The 27,856-nt window shown below is 31.2% G+C and overlaps 1 protein-coding gene and 1 pseudogene across 2 annotated transcripts; one reads left to right on the plus strand and one right to left on the minus strand.

Moving 5' to 3' along the window:
* Positions 1 to 1,530: 1,530 nt before the first annotated feature.
* On the minus strand, positions 1,531 to 10,190 carry LOC143227856 (glyceraldehyde-3-phosphate dehydrogenase 2-like; annotated as a pseudogene). The gene is made up of 10 exons (XR_013015109.1): positions 10,103 to 10,190; positions 7,210 to 7,274; positions 6,822 to 6,918; positions 6,240 to 6,346; positions 5,463 to 5,752; positions 4,605 to 4,661; positions 3,848 to 3,942; positions 3,244 to 3,409; positions 2,697 to 2,794; positions 1,531 to 1,992 (listed from the first exon to the last, which is right to left on the minus strand). The product of XR_013015109.1 is annotated as a glyceraldehyde-3-phosphate dehydrogenase 2-like (transcript).
* Positions 10,191 to 27,856, plus strand: LOC143227857 (mitochondrial 2-oxoglutarate/malate carrier protein-like). The gene is made up of 10 exons (XM_076459205.1): positions 10,191 to 10,347; positions 12,255 to 12,316; positions 14,116 to 14,206; positions 14,848 to 14,928; positions 18,111 to 18,233; positions 19,573 to 19,663; positions 22,090 to 22,180; positions 22,770 to 22,869; positions 23,343 to 23,394; positions 23,958 to 27,856. Exons 1-10 carry the CDS (start codon positions 10,268 to 10,270, stop codon positions 24,135 to 24,137), a joined length of 951 nt encoding a protein of 316 aa, XP_076315320.1. The 5' UTR covers positions 10,191 to 10,267; the 3' UTR covers positions 24,138 to 27,856.

Here is a 27,856-nt window from a genome sequence, read left to right on the forward strand (position 1 = left end):
AAAATTACAAGACCTTTCTTTCCCAAGCCAAGTACAAACTCATTTACCAGAGTTAACTGATTGAAGCGAGGTCATTGAAAATGGCACGTGCTTTTCATCAAGTGCAGACTATTACGATGTCCTTGCGATTTGATGTTGTATTGAGATCGCTATATCACCCCACCCTTATGACGCAAGTCGTTAAATCAGAAAAAAAAAACACTTAGGTACGATACTTCACGTGACAAATAACTTCTTACTTACGTTATAGCTTCAAGTTATATCCACTGCAGGTACTAAAGAAATCAGTGGAAAAATTTGTAATTGAAGATTTAATAGGCTTCTCCTTCACCTATGAGATTCATTGGGCAGGCGCCGATCTTTCACTAAATTGCCGCTAGCCTGATAAACTTACAAAATACACCAACTTCGTGCAGGTGGATTCAATCCGTTCAACTTTAAGGTACGCGATTTATTTATTCATTTTTATAAAAAAAAATGGCTTTTATGGTTATATACTTTTCGTTTCGATTAAGATTTAAAGGTAATTCATATGTAACAAAATACTTACGATAATATTGTATTGCAATTTAATTTATACCAGATCAGTTGATGCCCATAATATCATCATTTTTAAAATATTTTCCTTCGATTCCCAGTTATCTCTAGTCAGCGGTTTAAATGAAAAGGTAGAACACCCCGACTATGTGATACAGTGGGGGATTATAGGATATTTGAAAGTTTGGGAAGAAACTACGAGGAGCACTAAAACTGATGGTTTTGTTTTTAATTTGTCGTAAAGCTATACGAGGGCTATTTGCGCTGGCTATCCCTGACTTAGCAGTATAAAACTAGATGGAAGGCAACAACTCATCACCACCCACCACCTACTCTTACCAACGAATAGTGGGGATTGACCGTAACATTATAACCCCCCTCACGACCTAGCATTTTTGGTGCGACCGGGATTCGAACCCGCGACCCTCAGATTACAAGTCGAATGCCTTAACCCACTTGGTCATGCTAGACCTAAGACTGATGGACACCAGCAGCATGACTGAAACTGCAACTATCTATCCACAATTAGGTAAAAGGTGTTGCAGACTTATGTCGAGCAAAGCCCAATCCAGTTGAGACATTTAGGTTTCAGTTTTTTCTGGACCTCAAAAGGAATCTTTGGGGCCAAGAGACAACTGAACAGAAATTTCTCTTCACCCAACAAGATGTTTATTTGTACAAGCCTAAATGAGGATTTTTGTTGGAGTTAGCCAAATACTGGATGGTTGATTTTGTATTCTAAAGAATAGCATCCAGTCCCACTTTCCTTTATAATCTCTGGCCCTAGTTAGGGTTATTTTTGCCTTTAGAAACATATGAAATTTACAAAGTAATATGGTATTCCTCCCAAAAGTATGCTAATTTGCTACCCTTGTGAAATATTTCTAGTTCTTATTCTGTTCTGTTGGATACTTCTTTCTAAGACGTATTTTAAAATCAATGTTAGAACCCTGAAACTATTTTTTGGAATGCACTTTGAAAAAAGAATGAGAATTGAACACAAGATCATTATTTTAATTATTCAACATTAAAAGGTACATCCATACAGCACAATTTTAACCTTCCAAAGCAATTACAATAAGCAAAATGACAATGACACATGACTGCAATACTTAATCAGAAAATGGAACTTCAATCTGCTGTTTTTATTGTACAACTAGAGTAGATGAAAAACCTGAGGAGAAAAAAGGAACAAATTGGACAATTAAGAGTCAGCTTCAAAAAAATCCTAAGAATAATAGTGATTATGAAAAAATGACACCAGCTTTATATTAATCTAATAAGACAACCAAAAACAATCACTAAAACAGCAACAAGTGGAGAGAATTACTTTTCTTCTCTATTAGTCAGGATCTCGTGTTCCCTGATAAGGGACCATTTTGATCTTATGCCTTGCTGTGTATGTATTTAATCAGGTCTGCCACTCTACAGCTGTAACCGTACTCATTGTCGTACCTGAAAATATTTAATTACATAGATTTATACACAATATAAAATATTCATAATTTAATGAATATACTTTGAAGAGAACATCAAGTAACTTAATAAAAATAACGTATCCATACTCAGTAGTTCAAAGTGAAAAATAGTTCAATATGATTTCATTGAATTTAAAATTCAAAATGGAACATTGGGAAGACTAACTGGAACTTGTGTTGAATTTTAAACATATATACCAAACTTTCTCAAACAGGAATGAATTTATAGCATGCAAAATTTAGCTACAAGAGCTTATTTGAATTTTTCACAAAGCTACTCAAGGACTATCTGCACTAGTCGGCTCTAATGCAAAAGTGATAGAGGGAAGATAACTACCCAACATTATACACTTCCCTCTCTCAAGCCACTTTGTCAATAAAAAGTGGAATTCAACATCAAATTATAGCAAGCCCATGGCTGGAAAGGCAAGCATGTTTTTACTGACAGGCTTCAAACTCATGACTCACAGATTTAGAATCCAATGCTCTCACCACCAGACCAGGTTATACCTCCTACAGAAGCACTTGTTTGTTAAAAATTGTGCCATACATTTAGTATTAGAAATGTATTTCAAAAATATGTTTACCCATTTGACTTGTCAACAAAATATATTCCTGAACTAGCAGAAGAGTCAACATAGTGGTATTAACAAACAATTTTGGTAAAATAAATCAACCTACCATGACACCAGTTTCACAAAGTTCTTGTTTAGAGAAATACCAGCACCTGCATCAAAGATGCTGCTGTGAGAATCTCCAATGAAGTCTGATGAAACCACCTAAGATTTCAGGAAGCATACAAAACAGTTGTGTATTTCTCATTCTTTGTAGAATACAAAATCTTTAAAATTATACTTCAGATTATCTGTCAGAATTATTACACTACATGAAGGATTGTTTACAAGGATTAAAATCAGATATTGCCAACCAAAAAAAAAAAAAGAAGAAAAGTTGTTTGTCAAACATGGCATTTGTCTGGCTGTCTTATTGAGTATGCTATTACATGACATCCACCTTAAGAAATGATTTGGCTACAAAAGACCTATGAATAAGTTTGCCCTTTCCTTAAATGTACTTTTTTCTGCATCATAACATAGCCCCAAGTTAACTAATATAAGGACTGATATCATTTGTGAAAAGTTCTGAAATTGAAGTTTAAAATAAAGGAAAAAAGTTTTTACATCTAACTTAAAAGTATGTACAAAATAACACATATTGTGTTTCTTACAGCATCTTCTGTATATGCCAAGATTCCTTTCCAATTATCACTTTCAGAGGCAGCCTTCACAGCATTTTTAATGTCATCGTATGAAGCCTCTTTCTGCAGTCGACAGGTAAGGTCTACAACAGAAACATCGGCCACAGGAACACGGAAAGCCATACCAGTCAGTTTGCTAAAAAACATGAACATATTGTATAGTATCCTTCAAACAACTTGTGAATTTCATTATATTTAAAAATTTTCCTGAAACTACAACACACTTGTTAAGAGTAATTGATCTCAAAGTCAAAATGAGATAACAAACACTTCCAATCTTAAATCAATACAAGCCCTTGTATGTGGCTTTCATTTGTTGTTCCAAAATGAAAAGTTAAATAAAGCATTAAGTTGTATAACTAACTGTATAGCTGGCAAGTTATACAAATATTTTATAACTATCTTAACTAAGAATAACTTCCCAATCTCTCTTTCACACTGTATATTTTGTTTACAAGGCTTAAAATCAGAAAATGCCTTACCAAAAATTAGTTATATGTAGCTAACTTCATCTATACAAATATGAAAGACTGACTATTGTTTACTATAACAGAGAAGGTATTTCAATATATACCCATTCAAGTCTGGAATGACCTTGCCAACAGCTTTAGCAGCACCTGTTGAAGCAGGAATGATGTTCTGGCCAGCTCCACGGCCATCTCGCCATGCCTGAATAAAGTTGAAGTGTTAACATGGTAAAGCTGGTAAATAGACAAGTTTTTTTTCACCACATACCTGTCAAGATTAGTTTTAACAGATAAACTTACTCCAAAAATATTTATTCAACTTTAAAGACAGAAACTTAGCTTTAAGCTAGTTTTCTGCAACCTTGATAAAATCAAGTAAGATTATTATATAATTATTTGATCAAGTTTAATGTTGCATGAAGTGCACAACACTAACACCAGAGGCTGAACACCATTTTGCATAGAACCATGTACGTGCGTTTTTACACTATGGCAGTTATGCTTACATTTGATGAACTTACCCCATTTTCAATATCCATGCAATTAATGTAAACTTACACTTCTTGATGCAAACTAAATTGTGGCTGTATAGTAACTTGTATCCATTCATCAACCAATTGCCAGCAAAATATAACTTGTATTACAGTTTATATTACAATGTATATTTTGTATACTTACAACTAACCAATAACCAGGAATTTATAAGTAACAATAAATTCTACACAGTTTGAACTAATGTCGTTTTCTTTTTACCCAAAAGAACTTTCTTTCATTTACTTTATGTTAGAAGAATCATTCTAAAGTATCCTTTGTTTTACACTTAAATGAAGTTTAGTTTCAAAAACCAGACATATAGAAAATTACCTTAGAACTTGGACCATCAACAGTTTTCTGGGTTGCTGTGACAGCATGCACTGTAGTCTGTTGGAACGAAGTTAAAAGTTATCTATATTCATACAATTATGCTACTTAAACATAAACATCTAAGATAGGATTTCAACGAGATGCTCAAAACAACTTCCTTACACTGACCACTATTTGCAAACAAGTAAACTGATCAATATTCTATACGCATTCCTTGTTAAACAGAATATAGTTTGTATGAAGAACTGTACGGGTACACGTAGCACAGAAAAGCAATTCATTTAAAATGAGTTGAAGTTTCCTGCATTACTTGGTCTTTATGAACAAATTATTAAAATGTTCAACTGGAATGATTTATGTGAATTCTTAATGGCTTAAGTAAATTTTAACGACATCCACACAAAGCAATCAGGGTTACAGTTACAATAATAGACTGCAAGAAACATCCCCCTCCCCATTTCTTTTTACAAATGTTACATTTTATATATTCTTTAAATATGTCTAGATATGATAACTATTGCTGTACTGGTAATATTCAGTTTAGGAAATACATCAACCAGTTTGTCAACAGCTTAACTGTTCTCACACGAACACCATGATTTTGGGAAAAAAATCTTTATAGTGACCAATTATGACTTGACTGAAGAGTTGTGGATATTATGAGGCAAATGTCAACGTCTTTTGAAAAAGACTATTCATACCACGTATTTCATACATGACATTTCAAATTTAGAGAAAATGGGGGGGGGGGGCTAGAGAAAATGTAACTAAATAATTGTACAGAATCCTTGAATAGTAGTTTGAATAAGAAATAGTTACAACCAGTACATTTTGAAGCAGCAGAAAAAAATTACTTACCATCAGACCTTCAACAATGCCAAAGTTATCATGAATCACCTTGGCAATGGGTGCTAGACAGTTGGTTGTACAGGAGGCATTGCTAATAATTTCCATTGAGGGTTCATACTTATCATGGTTCACACCCATAACAAACATAGGGGCATCAGCTGAGGGAGCAGAGATAATAACCTTCTTAGCTCCACCTTCAATGTGAGGCTTTGCTTTTTCAATTGTTGTAAAAAACACCAGTTGATTCTACCACATAATCAGCACCAGCCTTTCCCCATGGAATTGCATTGGGTTTCATCCTTTAAACAAAAGAAACTATATGAAGTAAATCAATTCTTCTTCTACTTCCAAAATATTCCTGCATCAAAAGATACGAGATAAAGACAGCAAGATGTTAAACCTAAATTGCAACATGTTTTAAGCTAGCCACACCAAATTACTTCCCACTTATTTCTCATGTAGACTTAGTTTGGAAGTTATTTTCATAAATACAAAGATGCGTTTTTTTTAATTACAATGACACTTTCTAGTTCTATGGAATGATAAACAGGTTCTAACTCTTCATTTATAAATTTATAGGCTTAGTAATGCTTTAGATTATTCAGATAGTCTTATGCAGTTTAACTCGAACAGCAGGAATGTTGTAGGTAGCAGCATCAACTGATGATGGCCATCATTTAAGGGTTAATGAATTGAAAGCAAATTAAGTCAACTGATTATACACTGTATGGTAAAATGCTACACATTGCAATTAGTGTAAAAAAAAAAAATCAAGACTTTACTTACTCTTGGAAGACTTGAATTTTATGTCCATCTACAATTAAAACGCCTTCCTCTGCTTTAATATCTTTTTTATAGCGGCCATGGGTGGAGTCATATTTGAACATGTATACCTGTCAACATAACCATGTCCAATTAACTACAAAATTCAAGTCTTAAGAACAAAAAGGCATTTTAATTTGTGTCCATGCAAATAGATGTTAAAATAAATGAGAAATTTATATCAGATCACACTCATTATGAAAATGTAATTTGACTAAGAATTTCTTGTCTAACAAGTGTGGTAAACTTGGGCTTGAATTCACCTAAGCATAAACACTGCAATACTAATTCATACCAACTAAGATACTGTAGCAGCAACAGCTTGCAATACTGCAATTTGGATTACTCAATTTAAGTTGAAATACCAAAAATTATGTAAAACAATTCTCCAACCCTTACAAATGGCTAAGTGTTTACCTACACCCTTCTCTAACTGTTCTCAAAGAACAAATTAGCAAATTTCAATCTTATCAAGGGCAATCATGTCCATCTCAATATTTATTTTTGCAATATCAAAGATATCTCCTGGCATTTGTGACAGCTTACCATGTAGTTAAGATCAATGAAGGGATCATTGATGGCTACAACTTCAACTCCCTTATCCAAACAGGAACGAAGTACCAGACGACCGATACGTCCAAATCTATAGGTTTTTGGGAAAAACATCTCAAATGTTAATAAATTATATAATTGAAGAATTGGCAAGATACAACAAAAATGCATCTAAGAATGGCTGGTATGGGTATTAACACTTTGACCCATACCAGTTGTTACAAGGTTTGTTTGTTTTTTTAAGTGGGTTTCTTGTCATCAAGAAGTTTTTAGTTAATAATAATAATTTTAAAATCTTCCACATTTAAAAAATGTCACTAGTTTATCGTCTTGCAGAGAGATTTTTATCGAAGTTAAACTTCAGATAAACGTTAAGCCTTACCCATTGATTCCAACTTTTGCCATTGTTTTATGTGGTAGGCTGTGAAACTACTGAGTAGGAAGTCCCTGAAATAAAGAACAGCTTGAAATATGGTACTGTTGAAACTTACGGTAATTAATATGCATTAAGATTTAAAGGAAATAAGACAAATTAACAGGTACCATAAATTTGTCTACTGAATATTCAAAGTTACTCAAATCAAGTTAAAAGACATCAACTTCATGTTGAAAAGAGGATATTACAAATCACCAGATCTAAGAATGTCCGTTTCTACACCCATGAAAATGTTGATTAATTGGAAAAGATTCAAAGAATGGCTAATACAGTAATACTGGGAATAAAAGGGTCATTTTACAGGGAATACATTAAAATATTATTTTGAGAAAAGAATGGGAAGAGACCATTTACATGATCAACAGGTTAAAGACATTTATTTGTGCTGTAGTATGAAGACAAGAATAAATGGACACAAGTTTAAAATATATATAAAAATAACCTAATTTCTAGTTAAGGCAGTTTTTAATTGTTTTTTTGAAAGAGGGTTATTGATTTATCAAATGAATTGCAATTGGAAGCAGTATATTTCAAAAATTTATTACTTCCTAAAAAATAAAGGGTGGATTAAATTTACGTTTACAGAAGTTGGTGTACAACTACGAAGGGTAAACTGATTTACGTTCTCAGAAGTTGGTGTACACCTACGAAGGGTAAACTGATTTACGTTCTCAGTAGTTGGTGTACACCTACGAAGGGTAAACTGATTTACGTTCTCAGTAGTTGGTGTACACCTACGAAGGGTAAACTGATTTACGTTCTCAGTAGTTGGTGTACACCTACGAAGGGTAAACTGATTTACGTTCTCAGTAGTTGGTGTACACCTACGAAGGGTAAACTGATTTACGTTCTCAGAAGTTGGTGTACAACTATGAAGGGTAAACTGATTTACGTTCTCAGAAGTTGGTGTACAACTATGAAGGGTAAATCGATTCTTCATTGTCACTAATGTTCTTTAAAATATTTTATAGTATTTATTATTTCTCCCAAATTCAGTCCTGATGTTAAACTTGAAAACTGTCAATATTACAAGTAGTTTAAAAACACAAAAAAGGTTACGACATCCTACTGGTAAGTTTAACATTAATAATACAAAGCTAAAATAATGAAAACATTTCTGATACAATACAGGTAAATGATAATACGTACAAGGCTGGCTTACATAACTGAGTAAATCTAAGAATAGCACCATTAGTTAAAACCCAGTTGTTCATTTTTAGAGGAAATGTACTTCACTCCTGCAAAAGCTTGTACATTCTGTATTACATGGTTTAGATTTTATCAATATATAATTAAAGTCTATTTTATATTGAATTTGTTCAGGAACTCAGCTTGCAAAATTTTACTGGTAATTTAACGTTTTTTGCTTTTATAAGAGATGTCTTTTAATCCAACTTATAGATGTACAAAAAGTAGTTTTAACCCCAATCACATGCATTCAGAAGAAACTTTAAACAATATAATGTATATTATTGGGTTAAATAACTGTTTTATATCTTATCTTTGTAAAAACAAAAAATTCAATTAAATACGTAATTATCCTTAGTTCTACACAATTACTTTCAATTTCACAAATAATAAAAGGTGCTTCAATATTTCTGTAAACAAAATGGGTATTCTTCCTTATAATCATTACTCCTTTACTATCCATTCATTATACGTTTATGCATTAACCCTCAAACAATTCATACAACACTTTGTACAACACGTTTTAAATCTGTTATACAAACTACTTTAGTTTTATTAAGTGTTAATAAATATTCCAACAGCATCCTATAACATTATTCCTCGGCTATGACCTTACCTTCTCCAAGGTCAAAAGCAAAGTTTTTAAATAAACCAAGGAGTCAGTCATCAACAGATACGGCGCTTGAAATTCTTTTAGTAAGAATTAGAGTAAATTAATATACGGTTATTTTCTTCATTTTTTTTATTTATTTATTGGCTATACTTTTGTGAGCCAGAACATCATGCGCGGGGGGGGGGGTTGCGTATACCCAATTCTATTCTATTACTTATCAGGAACTCTACCAACCTACTCTCAAACTACAATTATTTTTCTAGAAGTATAATAAATTAATCTATGCGGTCAAAAACACCAATGGAAAGGATTTGACTTCCCACGTCCAAAACTATATACGAGCCAAAAGTTTGTACTTGAAAATGGTACAAACTCGGCCATTGCATGACAAAGCTACTATGGCGCGGCTAACGAAAAAGAATAAAAAGAGTACCAAATGACAAAGGGAAGAGGGGGGGGGGGGTAACGTCGTTGACAATTTCAGGCAAATATCACTTCACATGTACTGAGACAGATAGAAATCTGGGTTGCGACTTCACATAACTAAGTAGTAGCATATTTAGGTAGGGGGTGCTCAGCCCTAGGGACCATAGTATTTATGAGGACCCATTGATAATCTAAATCTGTGTAAAATTACATTGGATGTAGTGCTCACAAATATTATTAGACTACCAAGGCCTATACAACCTTAAATTCGCTACTGAAACTAAATACAGTTATGATATTTACAAACCGTTGACTGGAGACCAAGCAGGGATTAACACAGTAATATTAACAATAGTAAAACACAATTTGCTACAATTTACACATTTTATGTACGTTTTAAATTAGACTTAAGTTACCTACTTATTGTCTTTGAGCATTACTCTATCTTTTATTTGTTACTTTTATTGTCTAACTAGTAGTAATAATAGTGTGATACAACTTTATATTGGATTACAACAACTTAAGGCCACAAAACGTAGTTCAATTACAATATTTTGTGGTCTATTCAAACACAAAGAATCTCACTTAAATTAAATTTTCTTTCACACTCACCTTAAACAAGGTCACACGAGATAACGAAAGCCACGTGCAAGAGGTTTTATATAGAATAGGAATATACACGGAACTCTGGGATATACTCTCCTCTCAGAGCACATTGACATCGAATACAAGTAACTCGCCGATAACATACTGAGTCGAGATTTAAGATCAAGGAAAATGTCTGCGTCCAATTCGCCCTCGAAGCAACCGGTGCAAATTCCCAAAAGTATTCGTTTCCTTTTCGGAGGAACGGCAGGGTATGGATATGTTTCGATAATTGTATAGAATAATATCTATATAATTTAGCTGACTGAATGTATTAGGTAACTTAAGGGAAATACTTGAAAGTACATAACTGCAAAGTACAAGCTGCATAGCCTATATAACTAGTGTGTACGTAATACACCAACAGTGTAAGCTGTGAGGATTTGTGATTCACACTGACCTGACCCTCAGACACGCTATATAACACTCTCATTCATAATTAAGGAATTGTAGGATATATACATATACGAAAGGGCGTAATATATCACAACTATAATTGGAACGTTCAACAATCCAGTTTCAACTATAACTGAAATAAGAAAATCATTAGATAAGTGGTGGTAAAATGTTTGTTTAAATGGAAAACTTTTAGAGGTAGACATTAATTCATATGTCATGAGCCCAGTGAAATGAACTGTGCAAAGCTTTAAAAACTTGCAAGAAGTGAAAGTGAAAACATCCATATTTCATAAAACATTGCCCAACAGTTAAATTTGCATTGATTGTAGTGGATATTATTATGCACAATATACTATAAAGTGAACTAAATTAATTGGAGTTCCAGGGTGAGGCCCCATTGTGGACAAGCGCTTCATCAATGAAGAAATGTAAAGTAATAAGCTAAATATATGTCAAGTTGTCAAACTTGAGGTGGGAAGGAAGAAAACATCACTAAAATATTAGTTTATACCACTTATGTTTAGTATAATCGTGGTACCTTTTTTTATAAAAAAAAACTTGTAAACACTTAGGTTTACCACATACCAACTGAAGATAAGATCATTACAAAGTAAACTTATGACAAAATGAAAAATACCGTAAGTTGTATCATCACGGTGGTGTAATAATCCACTAGGCTTATTGTTGCGACTGCAAATAGTTGAACTTTGGCCTCCATGAATTTCACAGGTACTCGCCTAGAGTTAGAATGGTTCTGATTGTATGTAAATTTAATTATATAATTAATTATGAAAAGTTTATTTACATTGCTACCTGTTGTTACTGTTTTTTTGTATTGTTAGATATGTATTGTCATTGTAAATTTTGTAACTTTGGTGACCTGTTCAACTGTGACAGGCTAATCCATCATGAGCCTGATATGCAAACACATGACTTTGTACTGACTTGGAAATTTCAATGTCCAGTTATTTCTTTATATATTTATAACACTTTATAATCTAGAAGTTTTTTTTAATGGAGAATTTTACTGATGTGAGATAAAACTCACTTGAATTTCTGCAAGTTTTTTTATACATATGACTGACAAAGATGAAATGTTTTCACTATTGAATTATTGTGTAGTTTAAATTTTTTTTGTGTTTGTAGACTGAATGACTTGTTTAAAGATGTTGTACAAGTAGAATTTAATTTCAGGTTGGTATATTTGTCATGCTAACTAGATTAGCTTGTACATAAAAATAAGAAGAGAGCCCTTACATTGCTTTATTTAGTAAGTGTCTTGTAGTATAAGTTATGGTTTTTATGTGTAAAATATCAACCATTACTGAGATTAAAAGGCACTCGGTGCCTTGTTAGGCATGTTTTTGTTATATATAGAAAGATGTTTCTTAATTTATTCTAAAGCATCATTTTATATAATGAATATAGGGTATAATAAAATTGAAACATGTAATACGGGACATTTGTATTGTTATTATTATGCTATGAAAATATGGCACACTACGATGTCTTCAGTAAGTAAGTGCACTTCACTTTCTCAGCCTAATTTATATTTCCTAATGAGATGTTATGTGCGCATGATACCTTTTGAAAACTATTTGTTACATCATTAGAGGATTTTATTTAATTTGAAATTATCTACATAATGATTCTTATGTGTGAGAAGTTTGGTTACAGTCTGTATGTAATAATACACCTTTGTATATGTTCTTACATGTAGGATGGGAGCCACTTTATTTGTTCAACCTCTCGACCTTATCAAGAACCGCATGCAACTAAGTGGTATGTACGTAGTTTGTGTCGTACGAGAACTTACAGTCAAATAAGTCATACAATAGAAACATGAATTCATAATTTTGATCAAAGCAGTTTACTTGTGCAGATCAAAATTAAAAACCAACCTATTAATAAATATTGTTTATATGCTATTCCTATGTTCTTACTTACAATGATTAGAATTCATTGTTTCATCAGTTTGTAATCCTCACTCTCAGTGATATTTTTGCCATAGTTCCAATAATAGCTTCAAAGTTTAAAAATACAAATTAATACTGTTAATGACATAAATAGAATAATTTAAATACATAAATACAAGTGTTAACATGTGGAATTTAGTCTATTATTTAGTTTCTGGTCTTTGTTGATTTATTTTATTTATATGTATGTATAAGATATGTTTTTATTACATATATAGTCTACTGACAGACCTATGTTTTTCATTACATATGTAGTCTACTGACACACCTATGTTTTTCATTACATATGTAGTCTACTGACACACCTATGTTTTTCATTACACATGTAGTCTACTGACACACCTATGTTTTTCATTACACATGTAGTCTACTGACACACCTATGTTTTTCATTACACATGTAGTCTACTGACACACCTATGTTTTTCATTACATATGTAGTCTACTGACAGACCTATGTTTTTCATTACATATGTAGTCTACTGACACACCTATGTTTTTCATTACACATGTAGTCTACTGACACACCTATGTTTTTCATTACATATGTAGTCTACTGACACACCTATGTTTTTCATTACATATGTAGTCTACTGACAGACCTATGTTTTTCATTACACATGTAGTCTACTGACACACCTATGTTTTTCATTACATATGTAGTCTACTGACAGACCTATGTTTTTCATTACATATGTAGTCTACTGACACACCTATGTTTTTCATTACACATGTAGTCTACTGACACACCTATGTTTTTCATTACATATGTAGTCTACTGACAGACCTATGTTTTTCATTACATATGTAGTCTACTGACACACCTATGTTTTTCATTACACATGTAGTCTACTGACACACCTATGTTTTCATTACACATGTAGTCTACTGACACACCTATGTTTTTTCATTACATATGTAGTCTACTGACAGACCTATGTTTTCATTACATATGTAGTCTACTGACAGACCTATGTTTTCATTACATATGTAGTCTACTGACAGACCTATGTTTTTCATTACATATGTAGTCTACTGACACACCTATGTTTTTCATTACATATGTAGTCTACTGACACACCTATGTTTTTCATTACATATGTAGTCTACTGACACACCTATGTTTTTCATTACATATATAGTCTACTGACAGACCTATGTTTTTTATTACATATATAGTCTATTGACACACCTATGTTTTTCATTACATATGCAGTCTACTGACACACCTATGTTTTTCATTACATATGCAGTCTACTGACACACCTATGTTTTTCATTACATATGCAGTCTACAGACAGATCTATGTTTTTAAGTATGTGTTCATTTTTTACTTTCTTCTTACTATTTGTTATTGTTATAATAACAATAATATGAGTGAAATACAACTTTGAAAACTTTTAATATAAGTACAGTCCATCAACTTTGAAGATCTATAGTAATATGATGTAGAAAGGCTTGTGCATTTTTTAAAAAATACTTCCTTTTGTTGGACTGTAAAATTATAAATATTACAAAACTATCTTTTATCATTATACTGTAATTATTACTAAATATGAGTATTCCTTGCAGAAGAATATAAAAATGTTTTTTCTTTACTTTTCAGGGGAAGGTGGTAAAGCCAGAGAACACAAAACTAGTTTCCATGCAATTAAATCAATAGTAAAAAAGGAAGGATTGTTTGGTCTCTATACTGGGTAAGATTTATTAAGAATTCAAAACTCTGTTTCACTGGGATTGTTTGGTCTCTATACTGGGTAAGATTTATTAAGAATTCAAAACTCTGTTTCACTGTGATTGTTTGGTCTCTATACTGGGTAAGATTTATTAAGAATACAGAACTCTGTTTTACTGGGATTGTTTGGTTTCTATACTGGGTAAGATTTATTAAGAATTCAAATCTCTGTTTTGTTGTGTTAATTATGAGAAGAATTGTCAGTTTTTATGAAATTCCTAATTGCATTTTTTGACATGTACAAAGGCTTTAAACTTGACACTGTAGATATTTTTATGACTTTGTAATGCAGACATCAACATGGACAAATAATTTGCTTGGTGATTCTTATCCTTGTAGTTGAACTTATACTTTAGTTTGAAACTGACAAGCTGTGCACACTTAGCACTAATTCAAAATACCCATTGAATTAATAAATTACTGAATGCGTTTCCTGGTGAGTATATTACTGTGTAACAAAGGCTTTGTATCTTGTGCTAAAATGATATTGTGAGTTTTAATTGTTTATTTCTGGACAGATATGTAATCTTCTGTGCAAGGACTTTCAGTTTGCATTTGAACATTTATTAGTTTGTATGAAACAGATGTTTATTTTATATTTAGCTTATCTGCTGGACTTCTTCGTCAAGCTTCATATACCACTGTTCGGATGGGAGTGTACACGTCACTTTTCGAAACAGTTTCGTAAGTTTCTACCGTCTAATATCACTACTGTTTGTGCACAAGTGCTGGAATTGAAACATAAGTGAAATAATTAGTATATATGTAAGTTCAAAGAGTGTCTAATTACAACATAAAACAAGGAAAACAATTAAAAAGACAGTAAAGAGTAGTTTTCACCAAATTAAATGTTTTTGGAATTGCTTGACAGTTGTACAGTTTTTAATGTGATTAACTCGATAAATGTTTATGGTATCAAACTGATATATGGGATTCTGACTTTGACGATGGAATTGAAAATTTTCCTACTATGCTTTCCCGGTTTTTTTTATCATTAATAATACCTATGCATGGTATTACGTAAAACTAAGTACAAGCTGTTCATTTATGTTGTGATGAAGAAATTCCACTTATAAGTTAAAGAGTTGGTAAGAAATGCATTATTAGGCATAAAGTTATTGAGTTGTTATAGGCTTTTGATAGGCCATAGATTTTTGGTATTGTTGACAGTAGATGCAAAGTTTATATATAATACAATCAAAATTCCGTAAACAAATACACAAGATACATATAAACATGTATTTTACAGATGAAATTGAAAATAAGTATATAGTAAACCTTTAAAATGTTAACATCACCCCACCTCTCAAGGTTGTACCACTAAAAGCTATAGAAAAAACAAATACAGTGAACATTTCTTAGTTTGGTTTTCTTATCACATTACTCATAAGAAACTAGGTGCACTATGAACCTCCTAAATTTAGCACATGCTATGCACCACATAAAATATCACAGAGGAAGATAAACATTTAATTCATGTTTTAATAACTTAAACTAGTTCTCTATTATGGTAGATACACAAACTATTAACAAATGGGTCATTCCAAGTCAACTTACCTAGGGCTTCCCAATTTATGTCATAGATTTTCTTGAAAAAATTCAAACGAAAACTTTATTTTGATGTATTCAGCCATCTTGTATAGTTTTAGGATTTTACATGGAATACTTTGGAATGACCCAAATTTCAAAATACAGACACATGTTTAACTTCACATTGATGTATTCAGCCACTTAGCAGAGTTTTAGGATTTTTCATGGCTAAATAAATGAAAACAAAGCTTTTGCTTGAATTTTTTTTAAGAAAATCAAAGACACAAACTGGGAAAAAAAAATTTTTCTGGGTGACATGGCATGGAATGACTCAAATTTAAAAATGCAGACAAGGCATGTTTAACATGCAAATTCACTCTACAAAATAAAGGAAACCTTGTCACTGGTACAATTTCATATAAAGAAAACATAACATAAAGAGACACATGGAAAATATTAACATGTAAATAGAGCTAACATTACATAATTATTAGATTTATTTTCAAACATGGAATAATTTGTACTTTTAATCATTTTGATGACAATTTTTAAGAAAAATGAGATAATGAACCCACTTATCCAGTAAATATTTCCAAAATGCAATGTAACATTTACACAGCTTCTTACATATGTCAAAATAGTGGATTCAATTTAACATTGTGAGAAAAAACAAAAGCAGTTTTTCCCACATCCCTAAAATTATGAATGAAACAACCACAATTTTTTCAAAGAGAGGGTCACCATACTGAAGTTAAACAGAAGAGAAATCAGAGAAACTGTATTAATCAACAACCATCCAGCAAGATTGTTTTTGATCATTTGTTGCCCAGACGTTCCCAATCTGGCTTCACTGTTTAACATAACATTTTCTATAAATTTATTTATTTTTTGTTTCACCTGTAAATGAATAAGTTCTCAATTTACTCATATTGATATGTATGTATAAGTAACCACTATTGAATCTCTAATTTAAATAAATTTTTTACTTAATGGTTTGTGATTTTATTGATGGTTGTAAAATTGTATATGTTTACATAAACATTTATCCTTACTGCAAAAGCTGTAATTTGTATTTAAAAAAAAATGTTTACATAAATACTGAGTTTCGGCCCATTTCAGCAGTGATGGGTAAAGTATTGTAAGTATTTACTTGAGTAAAAATACCGTTACTTCAGAATATAATCACTTAAGTAAAAAGTAAAAGTATCAGTGTTTGGTGACTACTTACTTAAGTAACAATAGCATTATTAAAAATTGTCTACGTTCATCTTAAGTTCACGTGTAAAAGGCACAAACAAATATGAGCTCAACAACTTTATTCTGTGTTTATTAAACAATCAGTTACTGTGTATTATACAGCTCTTCATGCATTGCAATTATTGTTTAACTTCGGAAGCAGCCGATTTTTGAAGTTCCTACTAGACAGATTAGTTCCTCTTGGTGTGAACATGAGCCATGCAGAACTAAACAAATGTTTGTATACTGCAACTTCATTGAATTTTCCATTGTTGTTTTCAGTGTAAATAGGTCTTTCTTATAAGGCCATTGATGGTTATTTGTGTCGGACACGATGGCCACAGTGGGGCAAAGTTATTGTAGTTATCACTAGATGTAAAATGTTTGCATTTTGCTTATTTTCAGCACTACAGAAACCACCACTGCTTGTGATTGTCTTATTTGAAAAAGTTGGTGTGCTTTGAGCAATGTAAACAAAAACTATTGCTATGGCAACCGGTATAATTTTTCTCCAATTTTTGAAATGTAATGACAGTCTTATAAAAGAAATGTAGTGTAGCAAAAGTAAATAATTTCTTCTTGATTTTACTTAAGTTAAAGTAAAATGTGTCTTAGAGTACTTAAGTAATGGTAATTCTCAGAAAACTTACTAGGTAGTGTAAGAAAGTAATACTACTTTGTTACTCCCCAACTCTGGTTTTGGGTGTGTAGGCCAAACCTGTCTTTAGGTGTGGTGTCCATATAAAAACACTTGTGGCATCCTTGATGAACAAAACAAGAAGGAAGTTGTGGGACAGTATATTTTCTAATCTTAATTTTTTTTATAGTTATTTGGATAAAATAGTTTTGTTTTATGAACTTTTAATTCACAGAATTTTCGAAGCATCACATGCCACTTTATTTGTAATGGATGACAACAAACAGAAACTAGTGTCAGGGAAGTTCTTTATGGTCTGTTTACTGTCACAGTTTACGTAATTTCAAATGAGTAGATAAGACTAAGAGGTTTAAATGATCTTGTGTTTTCTACTTTCCAGAAGTTCCAAAAGATAGTCGTTATTACTGTTATATTTATAGTACTTATTTATTTCATCCATCAGAAAAGATGGAAAACCACCAAACTTCTTTATGAAAGCCACAATTGGCATGACAGCAGGAGCAGTCGGGGCTTTTTTTGGAACACCTGCAGAAATTTCTTTGATTCGTATGACAGCAGATGGGCGGTAAGTCGGTACTGATTTCAAAAAAAGAAGAGGTAGACAAAACAGGTGATGTTTGTGATATAATTTCAAATCTAATTAAATGCTTTTGTTGATCAAAAATATCCTTAATTGTTCCAGTGTTTCATTTTTATTAGTAAGTGCATCAAAATACAAAGATACTCATGAGAACTGACTGTGTGAACAGAGTTGTTGTTAGAAATAGATTAAAAGGAATTAGTAGTGTAAGGAATTCTAAAGAAACCTTTGTAATGTGAATACTGAATTCAATTTAGTTGAGGCTGTAATTGCAAATAAGAAGAAAAACATGATGCTTATTGCTAAACATGTAATATTTCCATTTGTTTAAATTAACTTTCCTTTTCTCATGCTTGACAAGAAAATAGTTGTAGAATATTTCTAAAGAGGAATTTCACCATAAGTAATAATCAGTTGTAAGTTTATTATTGGAAATTATTAGTACCTGTATTATTTGATAATATGTAAGATAGGTATTGTTTCAGTTCACATAGTTTACTTTAGTAATTTGTCTTTACCACTACGGGATTTTCTTTAAATGGATAGTTTTCTTGAAATTTGGGCTGGAACTACTTGTGGCCTGGAAGAATTTCACTCTTTGTGATTAAAAGCAAACAAAAATTAAAAAGTATTGGGGTGGAAATAGCTAGAAATTACTCAAATCTTGCTGTTTCATAAAGATAAAAAAAATTTGTAAAATCTACCAAGGTGGAATGTAAATATTAAGAATATAGACTTTTAATTCATATTGTTAGTCAGGTATGGCAGTCAAGCTCTTGCAACTGTAGATAAAGTTTTCTCAGACGTTTGATGAACTTTCAGTGGAAGAGTAAACATATTTTTCATAAGTATGAAAAAGTTGTGTTGATTACTTAGTATTTATTAAAATCATTTATCTGTAAAGTGTAGATCAAGACTTCTGTAGTTATTTCTTGCTTTAATCAAAACTAGTGCTAAAACTGACAAATGAAATGACTCCTGGTGAGAGTAACTAAAATGACAGATGAAATGACCACTGATGAGAGGTTACTAAAACTGACAAATGAAATAAACTCTAGTGAGAGGTTACTAAAACTAATAGATGAAATGACCCCTGATGAGAGGTTACTAAACCTGACAAATGAAAGATGAAATGACCCCTGGTGAGAGGTTATTAAAACTGACAAATGAAATGACACCTGGTGATAAGTAACTAAAATAGACAGATGAAATAACTGCTTGTGAGAGATGATGATGATGAATTTAATTACCTTTGCATGCAAAACTTAAATTTTCAGTGAGAAGTGTCTAGAAGAAATTTGGTACAAATATTATTTTAATTTAGTTTACCTGTGGCAGAACAACGAGGTTATAAGAACGTTTTTGATGCACTGATTAGAATAACCAGAGAAGAAGGTGTGCTGACTCTTTGGCGTGTAAGTATCAAGTTTAATTTGCTATTAAAACAATTTCTGTAAATTATTTTGGAGATATTTGTTAAAAAAATAAATAAAAATGTCTTAATAATCCATTATGATGAGAAAACCCACTTGTAGAGAAAAATATTTATGTAAAAATGTCTGGTATGGATAGAGAAAACTCTATGTAGAGGAGCGAACAATATTTTGACTTTCTTTGGTCATCGTCAACGTCTGATGATGACCAAAAAAGGTCAAAACGTTGTTTGCTCCTCTGTATAGAGTTTTCTCTATCCATACCAGACATTTTTACATAAATAAAAAGTGTCTTGCATTGGTGATGTCGAGAAACCCACTTGTTGAGAAATTTATATGCAAAAACGGCTCGTTTTGGTTGAGAAAATATTTTACATAGAAGAGCGAACAACGTTTCGACCTTCTTCCACACAGTTACACAACCCCTTTCAAACATGTGGTCAGCTTCCGGTCAGTTACCTCTTTCTTTGTGAACCTGACGATGACCGAAGAAGGTCGAAACGTTGTTCGCTCTTCTATGTAAAATATTTTCTCAACCCAAATGAGCCGTTTTTGCATATAAATGTCTTGCATTGGTTTTCGTGTGTACTTGTCATGATTTGTAGCTTCATAAGTTTTGGGAAGCTTGAGTTTTGTAGCTGTATTTATTGTAACATGCTCATAAAAATTTGAACATGTAAGTAATTATTAATTTTTACAAATATTTTAAATTATAGTAAATTGTAAAACAATTTAACATGCTTAAGGTAAATTAACTTCTTATTTGTAATGCATAAAATTTCAAACTGTCATGTTTCCAGTTTAGAATGATTTCATGTTACATAGAACTACATAGTGAGATAAATATTCACAGATAGATTTCCCAATTTTATTTTACAACTATAACAGGCTGAAAGTATTACTTAACTATGTAGATAGACGTATATTGATTTACTAAAGTCTGTGAATGTGTGTGTGTACAGAAAACTTTTTGGAACTTTTGTTTATGCTTATAAGTATAAATAAAATAACAAAATATAAAATTTCAAGAAGAAATTAATACCTTAATTAAATTCTCAGAAATTAAAAAATACTTCCCCATAATTCTTATAATTACTGTAAATGGTATAAATCAACTTCTGTTCAGCACAAGCTGTTTACTTAGAGTGAAGCTAAAAATGGGTCATGCAATCAACGTAAATAATTTAATATGCATTTTATGCAAAATAATATCTATGATAAATAATAAACAAAAATATTGTAAATTCCAGAATTAAGGCTAAAGGTATTTTAACACAAAACATTGGATGTTCTGTGTTATCTAACAACTCAAAACCACATTGGATGTTCTGTGTTATCTAACAACTCAAAACCACATTGGATGTTCTGTGTTATCTAACAACTCAAAACCAACATAATAAACTGAGTGGCCACTCAGTTAATTGTTATGCATATCATATTAGTTCTAGTTGCATGTTTTGTGTACAAGTTTCAAACTAGCTGTACTTGCATGTGTAAGTTTCAGATTAGTTCTCCTTGTATGTTTAATTTGTTTCTTGTAATTTACTGCTACAGTTTAATGAAATCAAACTTCAGTTTATTTATGTAATTATCTTTTGACATAGATATTGTTTAGTAACAATTAAAATAAGATAAACTTTTGTAATGTATTGGATATATTTGTAATATGGTATACAAGAACATACTTTCTTATTCAGTAATAAATGAGAATTTATGTTGCTATTGTTCTAATTTTGGATAATATTTCTTAAAATAATTTATTAAATTTTACTAAATCTTTCTCGTGGTTTATGTTTCCGGGTAATATTTGTATTGAAGCTTTTCAGTTGAGTAAAAATTGGTACGATTGATCTCTTCTACAACACAATTCATGTTTCAGAATAGCACTATCCCATAACTTTAAGATTGGTGAACAATGGTCTTAAGTGTGTAATGTTTATCTACGTTACTCTGCTCAAATGAATATTTTTTCCAGTTATGCCCAGCACTGAATGTTAACTTTAATTAGGATTGGCTTAATATTGTACTGTAGCCATTTGTATTTTATTGTTTTTATGTCATTGAATTACCTTGAAAATAGGCTATATGTGATACCAGTTAACAAATCATTTCCGTATGGATGGTTAAAGGTCTTAAAAACAATATTTTTATTTGGTAAAAATATCTTGATTACCTCTTCAGTGTGATTTAGTGTTCAATTTAAAGAGTTAAGTGTAAAAACTTGGTAACTACATGAGTTGTTTTATAAATATAAAACACATGTTCACAAAATGATCACCTTAACAATTAATAGTTTTTCTTGGATCTTATGTTTAACTTTTATGAATCCAATGATGAAAAGATATTTGTTTGAATCCTTCTACAAGAAGTACTTTTTTTAGCAATAATATTGGGGTTTAATTTTTCAGGGTTGTATTCCTACCATAGGTCGTGCTATGGTCGTCAATGCAGCACAGTTAGCTTCCTATTCACAAGCTAAGCAGTTCCTTCTGTCGACAAGTGAGTGTGAAAAGCTTGTTATGTTTCAGTTTTTCTTTATTAACTAAAATTTGTTTGAGTGCATAAAACTGAGGAAGTTGGAGTTATCGTTGTTTAATAATGGAGAATATTTTAAGTGGTTTAGGTGTATTAAAACAACGTTATGATACTAAGAGTCTACCACTACATATTTCCTATAGTAGTTACTTCTAAACTTGGCCATCAAAGACTTGTATTTTGAAGAACTCTCTGAATTTACTTTTACAAGTTTATTAATGTTTTATGATTTTATAACCAATAAAAAATCAGATGGCAGTATTGTACTTATCTCATTAATACACTGCTTATTTAAAGAAGACAGAAAAGACTGTTTAAAAAAAAAATACCGCAACGGATAGTTTGTTACACCTGTAGTTTCAAGTGTTTGGTTGAAAGGAAACATTAACTTAATGATAGATGTCAGAGTTTTCTCTTGAAGTGAACTAATAGTCCCAGAAATCAATGGGTGATTTTGTATTCTTTTGATCATATTTATGAACTTAACATTGCGTTATGGCCTGTCCTGTGTTTGGGTTACCATGTGATTGTAGTTAATATCATGTATGTTTAGGTTACTTTAATGACAATATAATGTGCCATTTTGCTGCCAGCATGATAAGTGGTCTCATCACGACGGCTGCATCTATGCCTGTTGATATTGCAAAGACAAGGTAACCAAAAAACAAATTACTATTTCTAACGTATGCTGTTGTTGAAAATAAAGAGTTGTTCTTAGCAGGATACTTAAATTATATACTATTATCTTATTTTTTGTCTGTGTTATATATGAGATCTTATAGAGTCAATCAGATTTAATAAATTATCAATGTTGTACTTTGTTTATAAATTGTGGTGATTTTTAATGAGACATAAAAATAAAGTGAGACATTAATGCAGTTAACTAATCTAAAATGATTACAAGCTCTTTTCTGAAACATTGTTTTGGCAACTTTGTTTATATAAAAATGATACCAACTTAAACGTGACATCTATCTGCCTCTGCTGTTTTATTTAAGTTGTATAGTTTCTAATATTAGAAGTCAGTGTAGTATATGAACTGGATTTAGAGTATTAAGAAATGTTATGGTATGTACATCTTCAAGATTTTAGAAATTAGTTTTATTATTATAATGTTTTTTGATAGAATCCAGAATATGAAGGTAATAGATGGAAAACCTGAGTATCGTGGTGCATTGGTATGTTATGGTATATTTTTATTTTTCCAGCAGATTTAGAAAAATTCAGTGTTGGAATATTTTAAGGAAAATAACTTAAGTTGATAAACTAAAGTTTTATAAGAAAGAGTTTTGTATTATAAGAATGCTAACTTAGAAAGTTATAGCATGAAACATAAAGTGATAATAAATTGATAAAGATTTGAGAATTTAATACCATTATAGATATATGAAGTACATGGGGTGTAATAATTTTATGAAACTTCCATATTTGTATTCACATAAAGAAAGAAAAAAGATATGTAATTTTAATTATATATATTAAATTATAAAATTTCGCAGTTAATTATTTATTTTCTTCATTTGCCTATTTTTATCTTGAAGGGAATACATTGTGACAATTACCTGAAATACCTTCCAACATTTAGGTTAAATTCTTAAAAAACAGGTAGTTATTTTTTGTTTTCTTATTTTATTTTCATACAGAAGACTTGCACTCAATCTTGTATTTTTGTTAACTTACCATATTATATATTTAATAGAATATGTACCCTATGGTTACAAGATTGTTTTATTTAATCTAGGACGTATTGGTAAAGGTTGTTCGGAATGAAGGTTTATTCAGTCTTTGGAAAGGATTCACTCCGTATTATGCTCGTTTGGGTCCCCACACTGTTTTAACATTCATCTTTCTGGAGCAGATGAACCAGTTTTACCGAGCATATGTCCTCCAGGACAAATCATCGGGAGGTGGAGGGCTTTAAAGAATTTGCCTGTGAAATTACTTACTGGCAATAGTAGAAGAGATGCTATATCATCTGAGTCTTGCTTTGTAGAAAGAGTTTTTTGGTGGAACTTGTGTAGGATAATGTTGTTGTTTTTTTCTTGTAAATGTGTTCTGATAGTGTTCTATAAACTTAATATTGCCCAATGTAAGCATTTTTGGTAGGTCTTCACAGTGACACTAAGATGCAGGATCAGGTTGTTGTGCAGTGGTAACATATTAATTAAAAATATTATTTTACACAAACCATTAAAGTAGAGGTTAAAGAAACTGATACTATCTCAAAGCAGTCGTGTTCTTATGTGGACTCACAAAAATATTCCTCAGGCTCACAGAACATAAGAAAATGCAAAATAAAACAAGAGAAATATAAGTATTGTTACCTTCAGTGCTTTTTATAGCTGTCAATTAAACCAATTTCAGGAAACACATTTGTAAGTTGTTCGATTCTAATAACTTCACGTTAACAGTGGAACCAAGGGCGGCGTTTCTGTAGAAAACCATTTTCAACTCTTAAAATCATCGGATAAAATTATTTCTTGGACAAGAAGTATTTAAAGAGTGGACAATTTCTTTTGTGATTAAAACACATTTTATTTGAAACTGACGGACAACTTTGATATCTGTGACAGTATTAGAAAGCACTGAATAGTTTTCTTAACTAACTACTTTAATAGCCTAAGGAAACTTAACTGGTGTGAGTGAAATATTGGTTAACTTATAAATCACTATCAATGTAAATGTTGGTTGATGTACAAGCTAAATTTGCCAAAAAAAAGATGAAAACAGTTGCTTTAAATTATGGTTCATTATTGTTTTGTTTTATTCAAATGATGCAGAACAAGCTGGTTGATTGTGACTCGAAACAGTCACAGTTTTGATCTGTACAGTGTATCGGTAAGTCCTGTAGTTTTGGTATAGATTTTCAGAGAATCATTCACAGAAGCTTGATACGTCATTGTAAGAGATTCTTTCACCATTATATTATGTTCATGAGTGCAATTTGTTGTTGTGTAATATTCATCTTAGACAGTTTGCCTAAGTTCCATGCTGTAACTTTTCATTCTTACATCTCTTAGTTAGATAAGTTGAAATTTCCTATTGGTTCACAAAGCTTATAGATTTAAGATTTATTTATATGAAATTATAATATATAGTTTATGTATGCATTAATTTAAATGTCTGAGTTTATAATTATTGTTTGTTGAAAAAAAATGTTTGGTTTTAAATATGCATTTGTTTTGCATGAATTTCTTTTGAAAGACTAAAATGGCAAGTTTTAACCTGTATTTTTCCTTAACAAGAACTGTCCAGTGGTGCCATCTTCACACTTTTCACCCTGAAACAGTGGAAAAACTACTTAATACTTAAAAAAAATATATGAAATTTATATAAAATCTAAGTTATGTCAGTCTTTTCACCAAAATTGAAAAATGCCATCTCTATTATTATCTACCATCGAATTACTAAAGCAGTTCAAATATTGTTACTCAGTTTGAACTTAGTTTTATTAGAATTCCAGTAACTTAGGAATATCAATTGTTAATGAATATTTGTAGTAATGCAATTAATAAAAAATCAAATAAGGGCTAACATCCATTTTACCAGTAGCTGTTGTTTGAAAGACAATATTTTTACTTAATACCCTGACATGAACACTGTATTATCGCTTATAAATGTTTTGAACGGTCATCATTAAACTAGAAACCTTGATCTAATTGTCTCTCTATGGTTTATATGAGTGGAATCAATTAATTGTCAGAAAACATCAGAATGTAAAACAGTGCAGTGTCATCTAGTGGTTGTAATCTTAGTAACCAAATACTTAAGAATAATCAATAAAAATATAATTTTTTTAATACATTTTTTTTACTTTATTAATTATGGGAAATTTTATTAATGTAAGGTTCACAAATAAACCTACTGTGAATCAACTGCATACTGATCTTTCATGACAGCGATTATTATTTTTAATTATAGTTCACAAAAGCAATTGAATTGATATAAGATAATAATGGGACCATTGATCAGTCTTTTAACTTTTTTTTTACATTAGAAACTTGTGTAAAACTCTTAAATAGGTTGCATTCTTTTGCCACTTGTGTTTCTTCTTTTTTAATATGTACTATAGAAAATTAGCAGCATATCTGCCAGTGAGGACTGTACTGGAGACTTGGAAGTAACCGAGTGAAGACATTTAAGCTTTTGATTGCACTGCATAAACTATGGGCTACTTGCTGTAATATTAAACATTAATAATTTCATTAAAATGTAAAGTTATGTCAATCCAATAGCCACAATACAGAATATTCATTTTCTAATGATTCTATATATTAGTTGGTAATCTACAGTTTCTGGCATCTAAGGTTGACAAATGCAGTCAAGTTCATTTTATGTCTGTTACATATTTGTATCTGTGCTTAAAAATTTATTAGAAATTGTAGTTTCTCAAACATCATGTCTGTGACAGTTGTTTAATCTTTCCCAGTATTGTTTTTGGAAAATTGAACAGAAATTATTTGCATTATGTATTAAATTATATGGAAATGTTTGTGTTGGAGGAACTATATACTCTTAAGTTTCTTGTTTCATGTCCAAGGTTTTTTAGTATTCATTTCAAAAATTATGTTGTGTACCACACACTTCTGCATTGTTTTCAAAGATATAGTTATGGAATACTTTTTGTACCTCATTTATTATTAATAGTATTAAAAATGGTAATTATTGTAACTGCTATTTAAATTTAAAGTATGTGAAATCTAGGTGAACACGTGTCAGTCTTGGGCTTGAAGCCCATGTGAGGCATAGATCTCAAAGCGTCACTGCAAGCATGAGCCAGGATCCACTGGTTCAAGTCCTGGTCAAGGTAAACTAGTGTTTATCTTTATTTGGCTGTTATAGTGTGGAAGCTAATTATGTGACAAGTCAATCTCAGGTTTTTGCATGTGATCTTATAGATCTGGTGTTTATCTTTATTTGGCTGTTATAGTGTGGAAGCTAATTATGTGACAAGTCAATCTCAGGTTTTTGCATGTGATCTTATAGATCTGGTGTTTATCTTTATTTAGCTGTTATAGTGTGGAAGCTAATTATGTGACAAGTCAATCTCAGGTTTTTGCATGTGATCTTATAGCTTTACGGTGATGAAGGGAGGTATTCAGTATGTATGTACTGGAGGCAAGGAGCTCACCAGTGAATATAATATATAATAACGAAATAAAATGTACATTTAATTAATTTGAATAGCTTTGATTAAAAATATGGCATATACCAAAGATGAATTTTGACTATTTTCAAGCAGTTGGGCCCCCCAGTGGCTCAGCGGTATGTCTGGGGACTTACTATGCTAAAAACTGCGTTTCGATACCCGTGGTGGGCAGAGCACAGATAGCTCATTGTGTAGCTTTGTGCTTAATTAAAAAAACAAACAATCAAGCAGTTGGACAACAAACATGAAAGTAAGTTATTTTTTATTATTATCACATTTAAAACTTAAAAGTAACAGTATATCACTTAACAACCTGCAACCCAAGATAAATTTCTATGTGTTGTTATTTTTCAGCTCTGAGCATTCTTTAGGATGTTTAATTGCTTAGTGACATTGCTAAATTGAATTTTGAGGTTTTTAATTTTGTGAATAGAGCTCTGTAAGATGATATACAGTGACAGTGTAGAGTCAATAAACTTCTTGAAAATCTG

The sequence above is a fragment of the Tachypleus tridentatus genome, chromosome 10 (genome assembly GCF_004210375.1).
Source record: "Tachypleus tridentatus isolate NWPU-2018 chromosome 10, ASM421037v1, whole genome shotgun sequence".
Lineage (NCBI taxonomy): Eukaryota > Metazoa > Arthropoda > Merostomata > Xiphosura > Limulidae > Tachypleus > Tachypleus tridentatus.